Below are 14,653 nucleotides of genomic sequence, written 5' to 3'. Positions count from 1 at the left end.
AGTTATGTTATAGTTAGTTTTTTGAATTATTTTTTTCCCTGCTATAAACATGGTATGTTTCTTGGGTAAATAAACTGTTATTATTATTATATAGGTCTTCACCAAATGTTTCGGTCAACGCTAGTAACTTTATGTGTTTTGAAGTGGGTTTGAAGAGTGATATTTGAAACATTGTACATTCCTTATAGGTTACACATTCATTCATAACCTAATATAAAGAAATATTATATATATATATATATATATATATATATATATATATATATATATATATATATATATATATATATATATATATATATATATATATATATATATGTTTCTGGCCAATAGCCAGAAACACGTGTCCGCGGTTTGCCCCCTTTTTTGAGTGTTGTGTCCACAAATTGTTTAATTTTTGATTTATATCATGCACACTCGATAAAATCTATATTTGTTTTTATCCTGGACCCGGATGTCACGCAGGTAGCTATAGCTGCCTCCGTGGTCATGTTATATGTAGCCTGGGAATTCTAGGTCTTCTAACTGGAACCACAAATGTGCGGTTGGCTCCTGTTGTTGACTCCGTGCGTTTATGTTGTTTCCTGATTTCGGCAAACAAGTGTTTCCCATCTTTACACTTGGCTGCACCGCGCTGATGAGGCCAATAGCCAGAAACACGTGTCCGCGGTTTGCCCCCTTTTTTGAGTGTTGTGTCCACAAATTGTTTAATTTTTGATTTATATATATATATATATATATATATATATATATATATATATATATATATATATAGATATATTCAAGATACATATCTCACTGAGATTCCCAAACAACTATCAAAATATCACTTTTGAATCTCAAAAAGAATTCACTTGATAACATAAGCTAGCCACCTCCATACGCTTTTAGTAGTAGTAGTAGTACCTCCGACTTCCCGTCTCTTCACTCAGAAGGCTGCACAATACGAACTCACCCAAGCTACAAGTGACTGAAAAACAGTTCTTGAAATTATTTGTTGGGAAAGTGTTAACCTTTTGATTCTTCTTGGAAAAAAGCAAACTTTCATGGAAAAATGTGTTGATTGGTTTATTTATTCACAAAGTAAAACAAAAAAAAAACGTAGCATCGTGACAAAAGAAAAAAATATGATATGGTTATTTCAAGTGACCACTAGGCATCATCTAGTTCCGATGAAAGCCATAAAAACAATTTTTATTGTCTTTGAGGCATAATCCCACATTGCACTTAGAACACTTCCAAACGTGGTGTGGTTCTCACTACGTACCCAGACTTTGCAGCCCCTTTTTATAGGTTGTCTAGGTATATACTGGCGTAAGCTGTTTCTTCCTTTGTAGCGTTTTATTGATTCATCAATGGCTTGATGTTCATTAGGCGCGAACGATTTCTGATACGATTCTGACAGTGTATCAATAAGCGGCCGAACTTTGTAAAGTTTATCAAACTGTGGGTCTTGATATTTTGGCCGAATTGCATTATCATTCATGTGTAAGTTACTAAGCAACCATCCAAAACGGTCTCTTCCCATAGCATTGGTTATGTAAGGGTATCTCAGCTCAATTCACGATGACCAGTGATCTCCAAAGCTGGGCATGGATTTTAGTCCCATGAGAATATTCAATATGAGATAAATCTTTATTTCCGATGAGATTGTCGCAAGAAAAGCTCGAGAATTGCGACCGCTTTTCTGTAAGGCATAGAGGTTTGTTTGAAAAACAATTTTTTCAATCAAAATATTCGTAATGGAATGATTGGTTCTGTTTCCTGTATAAATGGAGAATGTACAGAATGTGGCATAGCTGGGTCAGTGGTCAGTCTCCATAGTTGAAGTTGTAATTGTGATAGAGACATTTCACCTTCTGTGTTCCATCCATCAGTTTCTTTGGCTATGGTAGGTGATGCATCAATATCACGCCGACAAACTTGTTCGAATTGCTCGTCATCCAGCATATCTAAATTCATTGATTCTATGTCAAAAAGGCTATCTATGCACATCATCTTCTGGACCTTTCATAATTAGGGATTCTTCTGGGTCGTTGATAATTCAATGCCTTGTGGTTAGCCTGGAAAGCCATACAGTATTTCATTCAATAAAACATCATTAACAACACGTACGGAGTTACGGGCATTTATAATGGCTTATTTTCATTTAGTTTAACATAAAAACACATTCTCACCTGACATACTAAGACACGTTACTCATAAAATTGAGTTGAAAAACTATAAATACTCAACACAAGCTGAAGGATGACATTGACTGCTCGAGTATGTACATCAGAATTTCACATGCTGGGACCCTCCGATTCACAAAATTGTTATCAACTAAATTTCAAATTCATAACCCCATCTTTTTCTTGGAACGTATTGGAGGGAAATTTGAGAACATATTTTGAAGTAGGAATTCTCAAGGTCTGCTTGGAATTGAAAGCAACGGAATCATTAACCTAGTTAACTGTTGTTAGTTCAAATAAGGTATGAAAGAGTTCCGGATTAGTTTGCTTACTCTCTCAACAAAAATAGTTGACATTTTTTTTTAACAGTCCTAGAAAAATGGTAAATCAGGTAAATGAGAAAACACATTAACGCAAAATTATTTTTTATTGCATTACCATCATATTACAGTAGTGAAAACTAAATGTCTTATTAAATTGAAAGGTGTTCTAAGTTTGAGGAATAACATGTATTTTTAAAACAAAACTAGTGTCCAATAGAAGGAAAGCAAATGAAAATCAAACCGAATAATCAAAATGTGTATATGGCAAAGGATATATCGTCGATCGACAAAGCCTCATTAAAAACACTTGAACTCTTGTGAAGGATATGTTCGTTGAGGAATATAAAAGCTAGATGTATTTACAGCATATATACTTACATAGTAAGGAACTCAAAATTTTCAGTGCTCATATTTACAGATCAAAATATGTACAAAACTAAAATAGATTTTACATCAATTCTATAATTGATGAAAGATCGTTAAAGTAACAAGATATTTCAAAAGTTGCCCCGCTCGACTGGTAACGATTTATCACGTAATCTGAACTTCTGGCGATGTTTTGAATGCCGAGTCAAATGAAATAGGCAACATTATCGAAATTCTGTACTTCATAGGAAGGAAAATAGTTTAAAACAATATCACACTTTCTTATAACTTTACAAGCTATTTCCTAAATGAACATTTCAACTCTACACCAATAAATAGACGTTCTTGTTACTTTTATACATTCTGATCACATATTAGTTAAAGCACTAAAAGGATTTATTTTGAAAATCATTATCATTTTGGTGCCACAACTTTAGTTGACAATAGTTACACTAATCATCTGCCTTACAGGCATGACTTCATTTCTTATTTTCATTTATCCACATATTCCAGATTTGTCGACACAAAATTTTGAGATTCAAAGCGCAGTAATAACAATAAGGGATTATATGTATAACATTGGAACAAATAGTGTGTGGACAGACGATGAAATTCGTTGAAGTTAAACGAGAAAAAACGTATTAGAAACCTTTTTTAACCTTGTTTCGTTAGATTCATCTGTCGGAGTCTACAAATGAAAACTGTAGTGGAGAATTTTTCACAGATAGAGGTTAACAAACTGCAAGTTCATCCACATAAATTACCAGCAAAACACTAGATTGATCAAGATTCATTATAGACAAAACAATTGTAAACATAAAGGATAGTATAATGCAAAATAGAAAAAATAAAGTGAATTTTTGATTGCTCTTAGAAGCTACACTGGCACTGGTAATTTTTTTCGTGTTCAGAGTTGACCAAGCAGGATATTTTCTTTCATCCACAAAATTTCCTACCACCCCATATACGAAATATATCAATGAATAGTTCACTAATCCATAGTCGGCAACTACAAACCAGGAATGTCATGTCTTGTATTTGTTGAAAAACTGGCAACTGTAAGTTATGAAACCGTTATATATTTCAAAATATGACTCACGGTTCCACTTCAATAATTTGATGATAATACGGTATTAATAGACTTCTGCTGTTGATGAAATTGCAGCCTGCTGAATTCTATAACTTCTATTCTATTGTGAATAGCAATTACTGAAAAATCGTAGATCTTTTTTATTCTGTGTAGAAGATCAAACAAATAGTTTTTCTTAATATATACAGGTCTATCAATAGTACAATAAAGCATTATTTCGGTAATTTTACATTTTTCACATCGTCCATCCTTTCCTTTCCAGGAAGGTGGACAGGTCACTAGGAGGCATCTCCTTTATATCGGCAGGTGTAGGCCAAGACTCGCCGAACACACACTCTCTTATTGACGATAACTCCGGGCACTCGCATATGACATGCCTGACAGTTTCATCTTCCTGTTCACACATCCTGCATAGAGGTGTGTCCACTAGCCCCATATTATGGAGGTGTTTCCTTAGTTGACAGTGGCCAGTCAGAAATCCTACTTTTAAGCGTAGATTTTTCCTGGTTATTTCTTTTGTGGCGATTGGGATACGAGCAGGTTCTGTTTGAACCACGCGGGTTTTTTTCCCATTCCCCACTTAATCCTTAGGCTTAGTTATCTGGAGTACACTCCATATCCTGAGCCTTCTTTGGTTTTTGAGTCATCTGTTTATATGTGTGTTGCATTTGTAGCATCTGACTCCGTGTTCTGCTTCATTTGCATTTTGTAGGGTTTATTAAACACAAACATGGGTTCAATTGCATCACTGGTTACCTGCAGCAGAGGTTGCGGAGTAAGCGCTTCTCGCCATAGACTCAGCCTCAATTGACCCATTCTTACTTCGAGGTTTACACCAGCCGTGTGCAATCGTAACATGACCATTAACGCAACCTCCTTAACGTACAGGTGCAGAGGGATCAGACCAGTAATTAATTCCATTGCCGCGGTTGGTGTTATTTCATGGCTCCTCAAGCCAGTCGCTGTATTTGATATAATTTTTGGATTGCCGTTGCTTGTAGAAAGTCTGATCCTATAACATTTTTGGGAAACTACAATGAGTATCAGAATAAAACCTAAACCAACTTGAAAACAGGTTTTTCTTCTAGTCTTATTGTAGACATCACATGACAAGAACACCTTAAGTACTTCACACCTTTGGTGACGTTGAAGAAATAGATGTTTTGGAATAATATGCATCTACACGTATTTTTTTTAAATCGTGGCACTTCCAAGAACTAAGTGTCGATCCCTATTTCTAAAGAACTTAATAAAAAAGGTTACATATCTGTTTCTTCGTACTGGCGAGTCCTAGGAAGCTAAAATTTGGTATACAGGTGCTTTATAGGTCTAGACGCGCACACAGAGAAAATTTTGAAATATTCTAACTGGGGCGTCCCCCGTGGGGGAAAAAGGGGCGCATTTACATATGAACATTACCTTTTCATCCCTTTCTCCGTACTGCTATATTTCCGGAGGCTGAAATTTTGTATGTATGTTCTTTCTATATTGTAGATGTACAATAGGAAATGATTTTCAAATATTCCAAAAACACCAGCTGCGGGAGAAAAGGGGCATTCATAAAATTAAGTTACCTATTCATCCCTGTTTCTCTGCACCGCTATAGTTTCGGAGGCTGAAATTTTGTATGTAGGTTCGTTTCATGATTTAGTGTGTAATAAGTAAGAATTTTTAAATATTCCAACTATTGGTATTCCAAATATTCCAACTTGAGGTATTTTGACATTGACTAAAACAGCTTTTTCTCGGATTTATTATGACTTTTAGGGGTTGCTTTCCAGTATAATATGAAGGTCCAGTAAAAAATATTGCTGGGTGCAACTTCATCAGCAGATGGAACTCTTAAGGTTGAATTAGTCTTAAAAGGCCGACATTAAAAACAAATTTTGCAGTTGCCAGTTATCATTGTTTTGCGAATCGGAAAAAAAGAAAATTTTCCATCAAACATCAAAAAATTGAACAGCCACAAATAACCAAAATATTAGTGATGCGAAAATAATCAAAGTACACATTTTGCAGTACAACTCAAATCTGGAATTCATCGAATATTAGGCATAACTCTGACTGTGTTCCAGCGAGAGTCCATTCAACTTATTTCCTTGTTCTACCCAATTCTTCAGTCTTCCCCTCAACTCTTCTAGACTCTTCGATTTGGCCTTGTTTATTCTCTTGTATTTCACGTCTTTTGGTTTCGTCACGGATCTGTGATTTGACATAACCCGGTTGTAAGTTTTTACCTGGTTTTTCGGACTTTCCTCAGTGGGTTCTTCGATATTCTTTTCACCGTTGGTATAGGGCCAACTGGGAAGCTCAGCTATTTTCTCTTCGAGTGATTTTTCTCTTATGCTTCCGCTTTCGACGTTACAGTTTGATTTACCTCGATTGGCGAAAGACTCCCGTTTTCTGTTTGCCTCAGTCTTACTGTCTATATCGTTGTCTGCATCTTCTTCCACGCTGTAGACTGTTTCCAGGATCTCCGGTCTGCGTAGAAAACCATTGTTTCTTCTCACCGAGGTGTATTTCAAGTTCGGGTCGATGGCGTCAGATATGGACCGCATGACGGTCACACCGTCTGTGTTTGTTCGGAACTTGGGAACATGGTACGTGCTATCGGAGTCTACGTCTTCTAGGACTACCGCGCTATCTGAGTCATTTAGGGAATCTAAATCTGGCAAGTTCGTTTCCAATTCGCTGATTTCTAACTGAGGAATTTCTAGGCCGTTATCGCTGAGTCTGTTTGAGAGCGTTTCGATTATTCTTTGCTGTCTGCTGATGATGTTTTCTCGGATGTTGAGCATTGTGGAGATGTCTTTCTGTTTTCGGATCAGTCGCGACTCAAAGAGGAGCAGCTTGGAACTGAGGGCTTTGAGCTGATCGCATTTTTCGCGTTGCAGGCGGGAAATGAGGAGCTCCTGAAACAAAAACAAAATAATTAGTGAAAGGTATTCAGAAGATTGTTGTCCACAGATCATTTTTGAATCCTAGCAGGTACAATATTGATACGAAATTCAAAACTTTACTTCTCCCTTCAGCAGCAATCTTTCATTATTAAGAAAAGGTGGAATATTCACAACAAAAGAATGAAAGTAATGAGGTTCAAATTGAACTATTTACAAAAATATGTAGATCATGCACATAAGTTTCTTTCAGATAAATTTTGGAAGAGAAAGAACAACCCATTTAAACATATGATCATTGAATTACTCAAAAATTACTTTCTCCTGTTCAGTTTGTACTCCAAACTTCAATTATAGAATTGAAACAAATATCATTCACAGGAACACTCCACAAAGAAATGTTTGGAGAGTATTGATATGAAACTTAAGTTATATGGAAATATATCATTCTTATGGTGCACTTGTCTTCAACTCCTTCTTAGCTCTTTTATGACCTTTAGTAGAAAAAAACTCGCATTTCTCGCACAAGATTAACATTTAATCATGTCACCATGAGACAATTCTGCTCTTGTCATGATGACAGATCGTTTTAACATTGTGTTTATCTGTTAAAATCTGTTGTTCCGTTAACCACCTGTCGCACCCCTACTAACGACAATTCTCAGAAGTCGAAACTTGTGCGAACTAAGGGCTAACGAGGTCTTATCTTTCAACGTTCAATTCTTAAAACGGTTATTTCCTTTCGAATTTTGAATAAAAATGGGATTTTTCAAGAATAGATTTAATTTTTGTGAGAAACTCTGACGAAATTACTATGGCTGGAATCAAATCGAATAATTATATCAACCAAAAAATGTAAACTCTCACAGCCGCTGATGACTGTGTCAAAGCTGTCCGGTTTTTTTTGGGAGCACAGCCAAAAAAAAAAGGAAAAAAGCTTTTGACACAATAATATGAAAGTTTTTATGAACCGTTATCGTGAAAATAGAATCGTCTCTTTAACTGAGAATAAGTCGTAATCATGTGGGAGAAATACGTGTTTTTCTATGCTAAAGTTCAAAACGGTCTTGATGAGGAGTTGAAAACAATTGTTTCGATCTGAAACTTCGACAAGAATATGATATATTATCATACAAGTGAATTTTCATAAGAATGTATTCTTTCAATACATTGATTTATGTAGCCGTTAACTACGTGGCAGGATATCATCATGAAAAATGAAACTCCCGTTTTTCACCACTTTTATTTGTAACAATCGTTACTGCAGTTTCGTCCTATATCGTCATTTTCAAACTAATACAATAAAACTGAAGTTTTATCGTATTAGTGGTAAAAAACAGAAAGTATCATTTCTCATTTTTCATGTAGGTACTCTTTTCTTATATTACGTTTTCTAGTGTTCCTGTGAATGATCTGTTTCAATTCTATAACGAATGTTTGGAACACAAATAGAAAAGGTGATTTTCATAAAATTTAATGTTTATCTGTTTGAAAGTAGTACCTTCATCAAATGGGTGTTTGTTCCAGTTTGTATCCAGTAGAAAGTCAAATACTATAGAAATGACGTATTTGATAAAATATCAGCACGAACTATCTAGAACAAATCGTGAGTATTTTCGTTGAAAAGTTGATATAAACAAATGAATGTGATCATTTTTCATTCCAAAGAAAATGAATTATCAGTTAGATACTTTTTAAATAAAACGCAAACAAAACAACATATTTTTAACAGGTTTTTTTAATCCGAATAAAATCAAAATTGTGTGGAGTTATTCTTTAGGAAAAATACAGTCGGGAACTTGTCGTCAAGTACCTAGAGACTTGCAACCAATGGGACTATGAGTTTGCAATCATTACAAAATGACGTAAAATTCAATTAAAAATAATTATGAGATAAAAAAGAATTTTGTTATTATGACACTCATAATATTATTCAAAGAAAAAGTATTTACTTTTACATTTAAAAACCCCAATAGTTGAAAACAATTACAACTTTTTTTTTGTATCTACGGCACATCACAATCAATCTATAACGTTCGTTGTATTCTTATATATGCAGGTTGGAAAATTCATTTGCCATATCACTTTCCAAGTGAAAAATTGTCCATCTTAGTCATGCAGTTAATGACATTTGGACCATTTTGTACGAAATATAGAAAACGAACTTTCAGCTCAAAATTTTTCAGAGAATTCCTAGGTCAGTCAATAGATATGTTCATGATTCTTATTTATCACATTACCTGCATTTTGTACGCTCTTCTCCAAGCCATTATTTGTTGTGCTTGTGCCCTAGTCTTCTGTCTGAGATCTTTCACCAACCTCCTAGCGTCCTCCAAACTGTCCACGTCTGAACCCGTCGACATATCGCCACAACTGTGTGCAGCAGACGGGCCTTGTTCTATGTCCAGAACTGGTTTTGCCGAGCCCAAACTGCCAGACCTGGAAAAAAAGTACTTTAGTGTATGAATAACTGAAGAGGTATAATCATTAAGAGCAATTGTCTTATTTGGACCCTCTTTCGATATCTATTTATTTTTTAGAGAGTCTCTATACCCAACTAATTAGATTTCCCGAAAAATATTACGAACTTTTTTTTACAGAAACTCGTGGTTCATATATTTTTATATAATTGTATACTAAATGCAAATAGTTGAAATTGAAAAAGTTATGGTTTTTAGAATTTCGAGGCGAAATTCAGAAGGATGGCACTTTTTAAATATTTGTTTCTTAAAAATTTTTATTTTATTATTGGAATTTCGAGACTAAACTTAGACATTGAAGTCGTCGAAATTTCGAGAATAAAATTGAAATTTTGGGATTGAAGTCCAAATGTCAAGTTCATTCTCTAAATTTCGAAATTGAAGTTGGAGTTTGAATATAAAAGTCGAAATTTCGACATTAAACTGAAAATTTTAAAATTAAAGTCGAAATTTCATGGTTAAAGTCAAAATTTCTGGATAATACTATAAATTTTGACTTCAAAGTGTAAATTTCAACATCAATCTCGGAATTTCGAAATTTCGACTTCAATCTCAAAATTTCTACTTCAATCTCGAAATTTCAACTTCAAACTTAAAATTTCGAGTTTAATTTCAAAATTACAACATTAGCCTCAAAATTTCGACTTTTATCTGGGAATTTCGACTTCAATTTCTAAATTCTGTGACAACTCTCAAAATTTCCATTTTAATCTCAAAAGTACGACTTTTAAGCCTAAATTTCGACTTCCGTCTCAAAATTTCTACTTCAATCTCGAATTTTCAACTTTAAACTCAAAATTTTCAGTTTAAACTCAAAATTACAGCATTAATCTGGGAATTTCGATTTTATACTGCAAATTTCGACATCAATCTCGAAATTGAGATTATATATATATATTTTTTTTATTTCGACTTTAATATCAAAATTTCGAATTCAAACTCAAAATTTCGAGTTTGAACTCAAAATTAAATTAGTCTCGAAATTTAGACTTTAATCTCGGAATCTTGACTTTATTCTCTAAATTTCGTGTTTCTCGAAATTTCCATTTTAATCCCGAAATTTCGACTTTGATGTCAAAATATCGACTTCTATCTCAAAAACTATTTTTCAATCTTGAATTTTCAACTTCAAACTCAACATTTTCAATATGAACTCGTAAATTTTGACTGTAATCTCGAAATTTTTACATTATTTCGACTCTCACCTCAAAATACCGACTTCAATCTCGAAATTTCTATTTTATTATAGAATGCTCTAGTTTATCCTAGAAATTTTGAGGAGACATTCAAACTCAAAATTTCTACTTTAACGTCAACACTAAACCTCCTAAGTTCCATTAGAAATTTTAACGCTAAGTGCTATGTTCTGTATTGAAAACGTGCAAGTGATTTTGAGAAATACACGTGACTTGCATAACGGAAGAAAATGTATATCTTTCTCACACCCGCGTAGAAAATCATTACCATTGAATATTTTAACAATAATTATTCATTTATTCCTTGCGTAAGTTAATTGGCGTTAAACAACGACCTTAACATTCACTTAGCAAAAACATAGGGAACAGTTATATTGAAATATATTATGAAACAACTCAATTCTTATTTGATGTGAAATGTAATATTAGGTTTATTTATTGTTGGGCACAGTATATATCTAGAGCAGAAACACACACCTATTTCGAAGTTAGCGGTAAAGCTAGCAGAACCGACTGATTTGTTAAAAACAACTCATGGCATGTAGGCGATGAGAGTGACAGAAGCCTTGAATTATTAAAAAAAAATCAATTTATTTCTATCTCTCCCACACCCGAAGAATCATCCAAAAAAAAATTCGCCACTAGGTAGTCACCCAAATAATCAATTTGAATGACGGGCGAAACAATATTCAATATCGCAATAACGAAGCCTAAAATGAGTCTAAAATTATTGCAAGTTCAAATTTTTATTCTGCCAGATAAACGGTAGCTAAACAGATAGCCATAGATTAAAAAAAACTTTCACTGGGAAGACGAAAATTATAACGTAGTCTGATTCTAACTAGCACAACCCACAATATCTCCGGTCAATGAAGAGGAAAAAAGTCTGTAATAGAATACAAAGTTATCCTAAATTATGGCTTAACAATAATTATAAAAATTTGAAGTGCTGCTAACTTAACAGGAATGTACACGTTATATGTATATTTACTATTTATTTATGTACTACTATTTACGATTCTGAGCTTAAACACAAATTGCATTTTTTGTTAGTTTCTTTCAAAATATTAAAAAAACTGTTTGCTAGAAGAAATCTACTTCGGAACAGGCCAACTATAATTGCGCATTAGAAAAGATAATACAAATATAAATATTTCATATAGGATAGACAAAATAACTTTTGTCTAATTAGACAAAAATTATTTTCTCTATCCTATATTTACTATGAATTTCCACAAAATGAATAGGTCATCAATCAAACAAGATAAATATCCCACCTTAAACAAGCGAATCCGCAATATCTGTTTTATCAACACAAAAAAAAAGTTGAACGGTTTTATTAAAAAAAAAGGAGAATAATGATGTAGATAATGTACTGAAAACTAAAAAATGATTCGGTGGGTTCTAGGTAAAATCATTTTTGATATTTTTTATCTGATCAATACCATAGATTGCTGCGGAGAGTGATTGTGATGACTGCTACCTTGGACCTTCCCAATTATTTTTCAGTTTTCAGTACAGTATCTACATCATTATTTTTTTTCAGGTAGTTGTGGAACAAAATATGTAATCCTCCAATCTACAGCGGCAGCCATATTGAATTTGCATCTTTATCAAAGTGTACTACTATTCTATTAGTCAAGTCCTGTCATTTGATGCCCATATTGAGGTAGTTGTGAAAAAATATGTAATCCGCCATTTTGTAGCTGCGGCTATCTTGAATTTGCATAATTTTCAAAGTGTGCTACTGTTTTACTAGTCAATTTGATACCCATATTGGTGTAGTTGTGAAACAATATACCCACACTGTAGTGCATTTTTTTAATGTCCCCCCCCTTTTATTTTTTGAACGGGTCAACTCAAAAAATTGAAAGGGATAATGAAATTAATGCATGAATACTTTATTTTGCAGTGAAATTGACAGATGATGAAACTTTCAAGATGGCGACTGGGCGCCATCAGGGAAAGAAAAATTAAATGGAAAGGGGGTTCTTGCGATGCATCCTTTCAAAGTTCCTGACAAATGCTTCACTACTCTAGAATAAAATGACAATATCTTCAACTACTACAAAATGGCGGAACTTTTAATAATTGCCTGAATATACATTGACATTTAACTACATAATATGAGGTAATAAGCTTGAGGTCAGTTCAGAAGATGCTCGAAATGGTTGCCTTGAACTTCTTGACATATGAACATCCTATCCGATATTTCACGCCAAAAATTTTCAAACGCAGTAACGTCAATATCTCTACAAACATTTATTATACTCTGCCAAATATCCAATATTGAAGCAGATTCAGATTCGTACAACTTTTGCTTCAAATAGCCCCATGAAAAAGTCCAAAGGTGTCAAATCTGGCGAGTGGGCTGGCCATTCTGTAGGACCTCGACGGCCAATCCAACCACTGGGAAAAGTAGTATCCAAATAGTTTCTTACTTGTCTGGAGTAATGTGGTGGTGCTCCATCTTGTTGGAATACAATATCCAAATCGAATTCATTAGGATTCGCTCCGACGATTTCAGTGATGAGAAGATAAACAGTAGTTTTCAGCATATTCACATACAGTTCCTCTGTTAAATTTTGATCAATAAATAGAGGTCCTACAATATGGTTTCCCAATATTGTTGTTGACGTGGTACCTACTAGTAAAACCGAAAACTAAATGAGAATATTCTAATTGAACAATGATATTCATTGTCGTACTGACATTTTTTGTCGTTTTTATAAACAAAAAATAACTCAACAAACCTTATCGGGTTGTTGGAATTGCCATATGGCAGATAATGTGTCGATATTAATGTGTTTGTCTTCAGGAAATTATCAAATGTTCCGCCATTTTGTAGTAGGTGAAGATATTGACTTCATATTCTAGGGTTGTGAAGTATTCGTCAGCTTCAAAATGATGTGTCACAGGACCCGGCTTTCCACTTGGTTTTTTTCCCAGATGACGCCCAGTCACCATCTTGAAAGTTTTATCTGTCAATTTCACTACAAAATAAAGTAATTATGCATTGATTTCATTATCTCAAATTTTATTTTTTGAGTTGACCCGTTCAAAAAATAAAAGGGGAGGGGACATTAAAAAAATGCACTGTATAATCCGCCATTTTGTAGCTCCGGCTATTTTGGGTTTACAATGATACAGAATTTATCGAATTGTGTCATCAAAACTAAATGGGTGTACCAAGTATCAGATCAATCTGTCAGCAGATAGGGGATCAAACAGGACAAACTAAACATAACCTTTAAATGAAAATGTACTTTTTGAGATAAATTGATGGATGTAGCCATTACTACGTGGTAGATCGTCATGAAAAATGCAAGTTTGAGCGTTTATATCATTTGTATTCGTAACTAACGTTACTGCAGTTTCGTCCTACAACGGCAAGAGTTTTATTGTATTCGATTGAAAATGTCTAAAAGGGAAACTGCAGTAACGTCAGTTACAAATACACTTGGTATAAAATATAGGAAGTTTCAATTTAAATTTTCCATACATTTTGAGTGAACTGGACGTCGATGAACTTTTAAGAAATTAAGTTTTTTCATAGAAGACCGTGGGTTCGATTCCTGCCTCGACCAGATATTTTTCTCGAGAGAATTCATCTGGTTGGAGCTGGGATGATTCTGCAACCGTGTTAGGAATCACACGTTAAAAGGTAAGACCTCGTTAGTCCTTAGCTCGCACAAGTTTCTCAACTCCTGAGATTTGTCGTTCGTATGGGGGCGACAGCTGATTAACGGAAAAACAGATTTTAAAACAGAATAAATCGAAAAAAATTACGAAAACCTCTCGCATTAAGAGAAACTTGACTCGATATACAATATCGACTCAAGTTACAACTCACAAAATTTTATTACATCTTCGGGAAGTGGTAAGAGAAAATAACAGAAATTCTTCAAGTAGGTATCCATTTATTGCCTCGTCTGCTCCAAAGTTCTTTTATAGCGACTTTCTCGAAAAGACTAATGAGTTGGATAATTTTGAAATTCCTATCGAATGTACATGGTTGTTATTCTTGGGAAAAATCAACTTGTATTCCACACTACGGATCTATTGAAGATGAAACCCGTCAATCCATCAATTATTTTTCCCGACCGATTTCATACCTCAATTCAATTGAA

The 14,653-nt window shown here is 34.1% G+C and overlaps 1 protein-coding gene across 3 annotated transcripts in view; it reads right to left on the bottom strand.

Moving 5' to 3' along the window:
- Nucleotides 1-2,579: 2,579 nt before the first annotated feature.
- Nucleotides 2,580-14,653, bottom strand: part of LOC111503033 (uncharacterized) — a 341,553-nt gene continuing 329,479 nt past the window's right edge. For all 3 annotated transcript variants that reach the window (XM_074169507.1, XM_074169506.1, XM_074169508.1), the window contains exons 2-3: nt 9,088-9,286; nt 2,580-6,862 (exon numbers count right to left, since the gene is read on the bottom strand). In XM_074169507.1, coding sequence (XP_074025608.1) covers nt 5,999-6,862; nt 9,088-9,286 — 1,063 coding nt within the window. In that variant the 3' untranslated portion in view covers nt 2,580-5,998. The remainder of the gene's footprint in view (nt 6,863-9,087; nt 9,287-14,653) is intronic.

The sequence above is a fragment of the Leptinotarsa decemlineata genome, unplaced genomic scaffold (genome assembly GCF_025532065.1).
Source record: "Leptinotarsa decemlineata unplaced genomic scaffold, Ldec_3_MD MMD2_P_RNA_scaffold_5, whole genome shotgun sequence".
NCBI lineage: Eukaryota > Metazoa > Arthropoda > Insecta > Coleoptera > Chrysomelidae > Leptinotarsa > Leptinotarsa decemlineata.
Note: the sequence above shows the minus strand (reverse complement) of the source record. Positions and strands in the feature narration are given on the sequence as shown.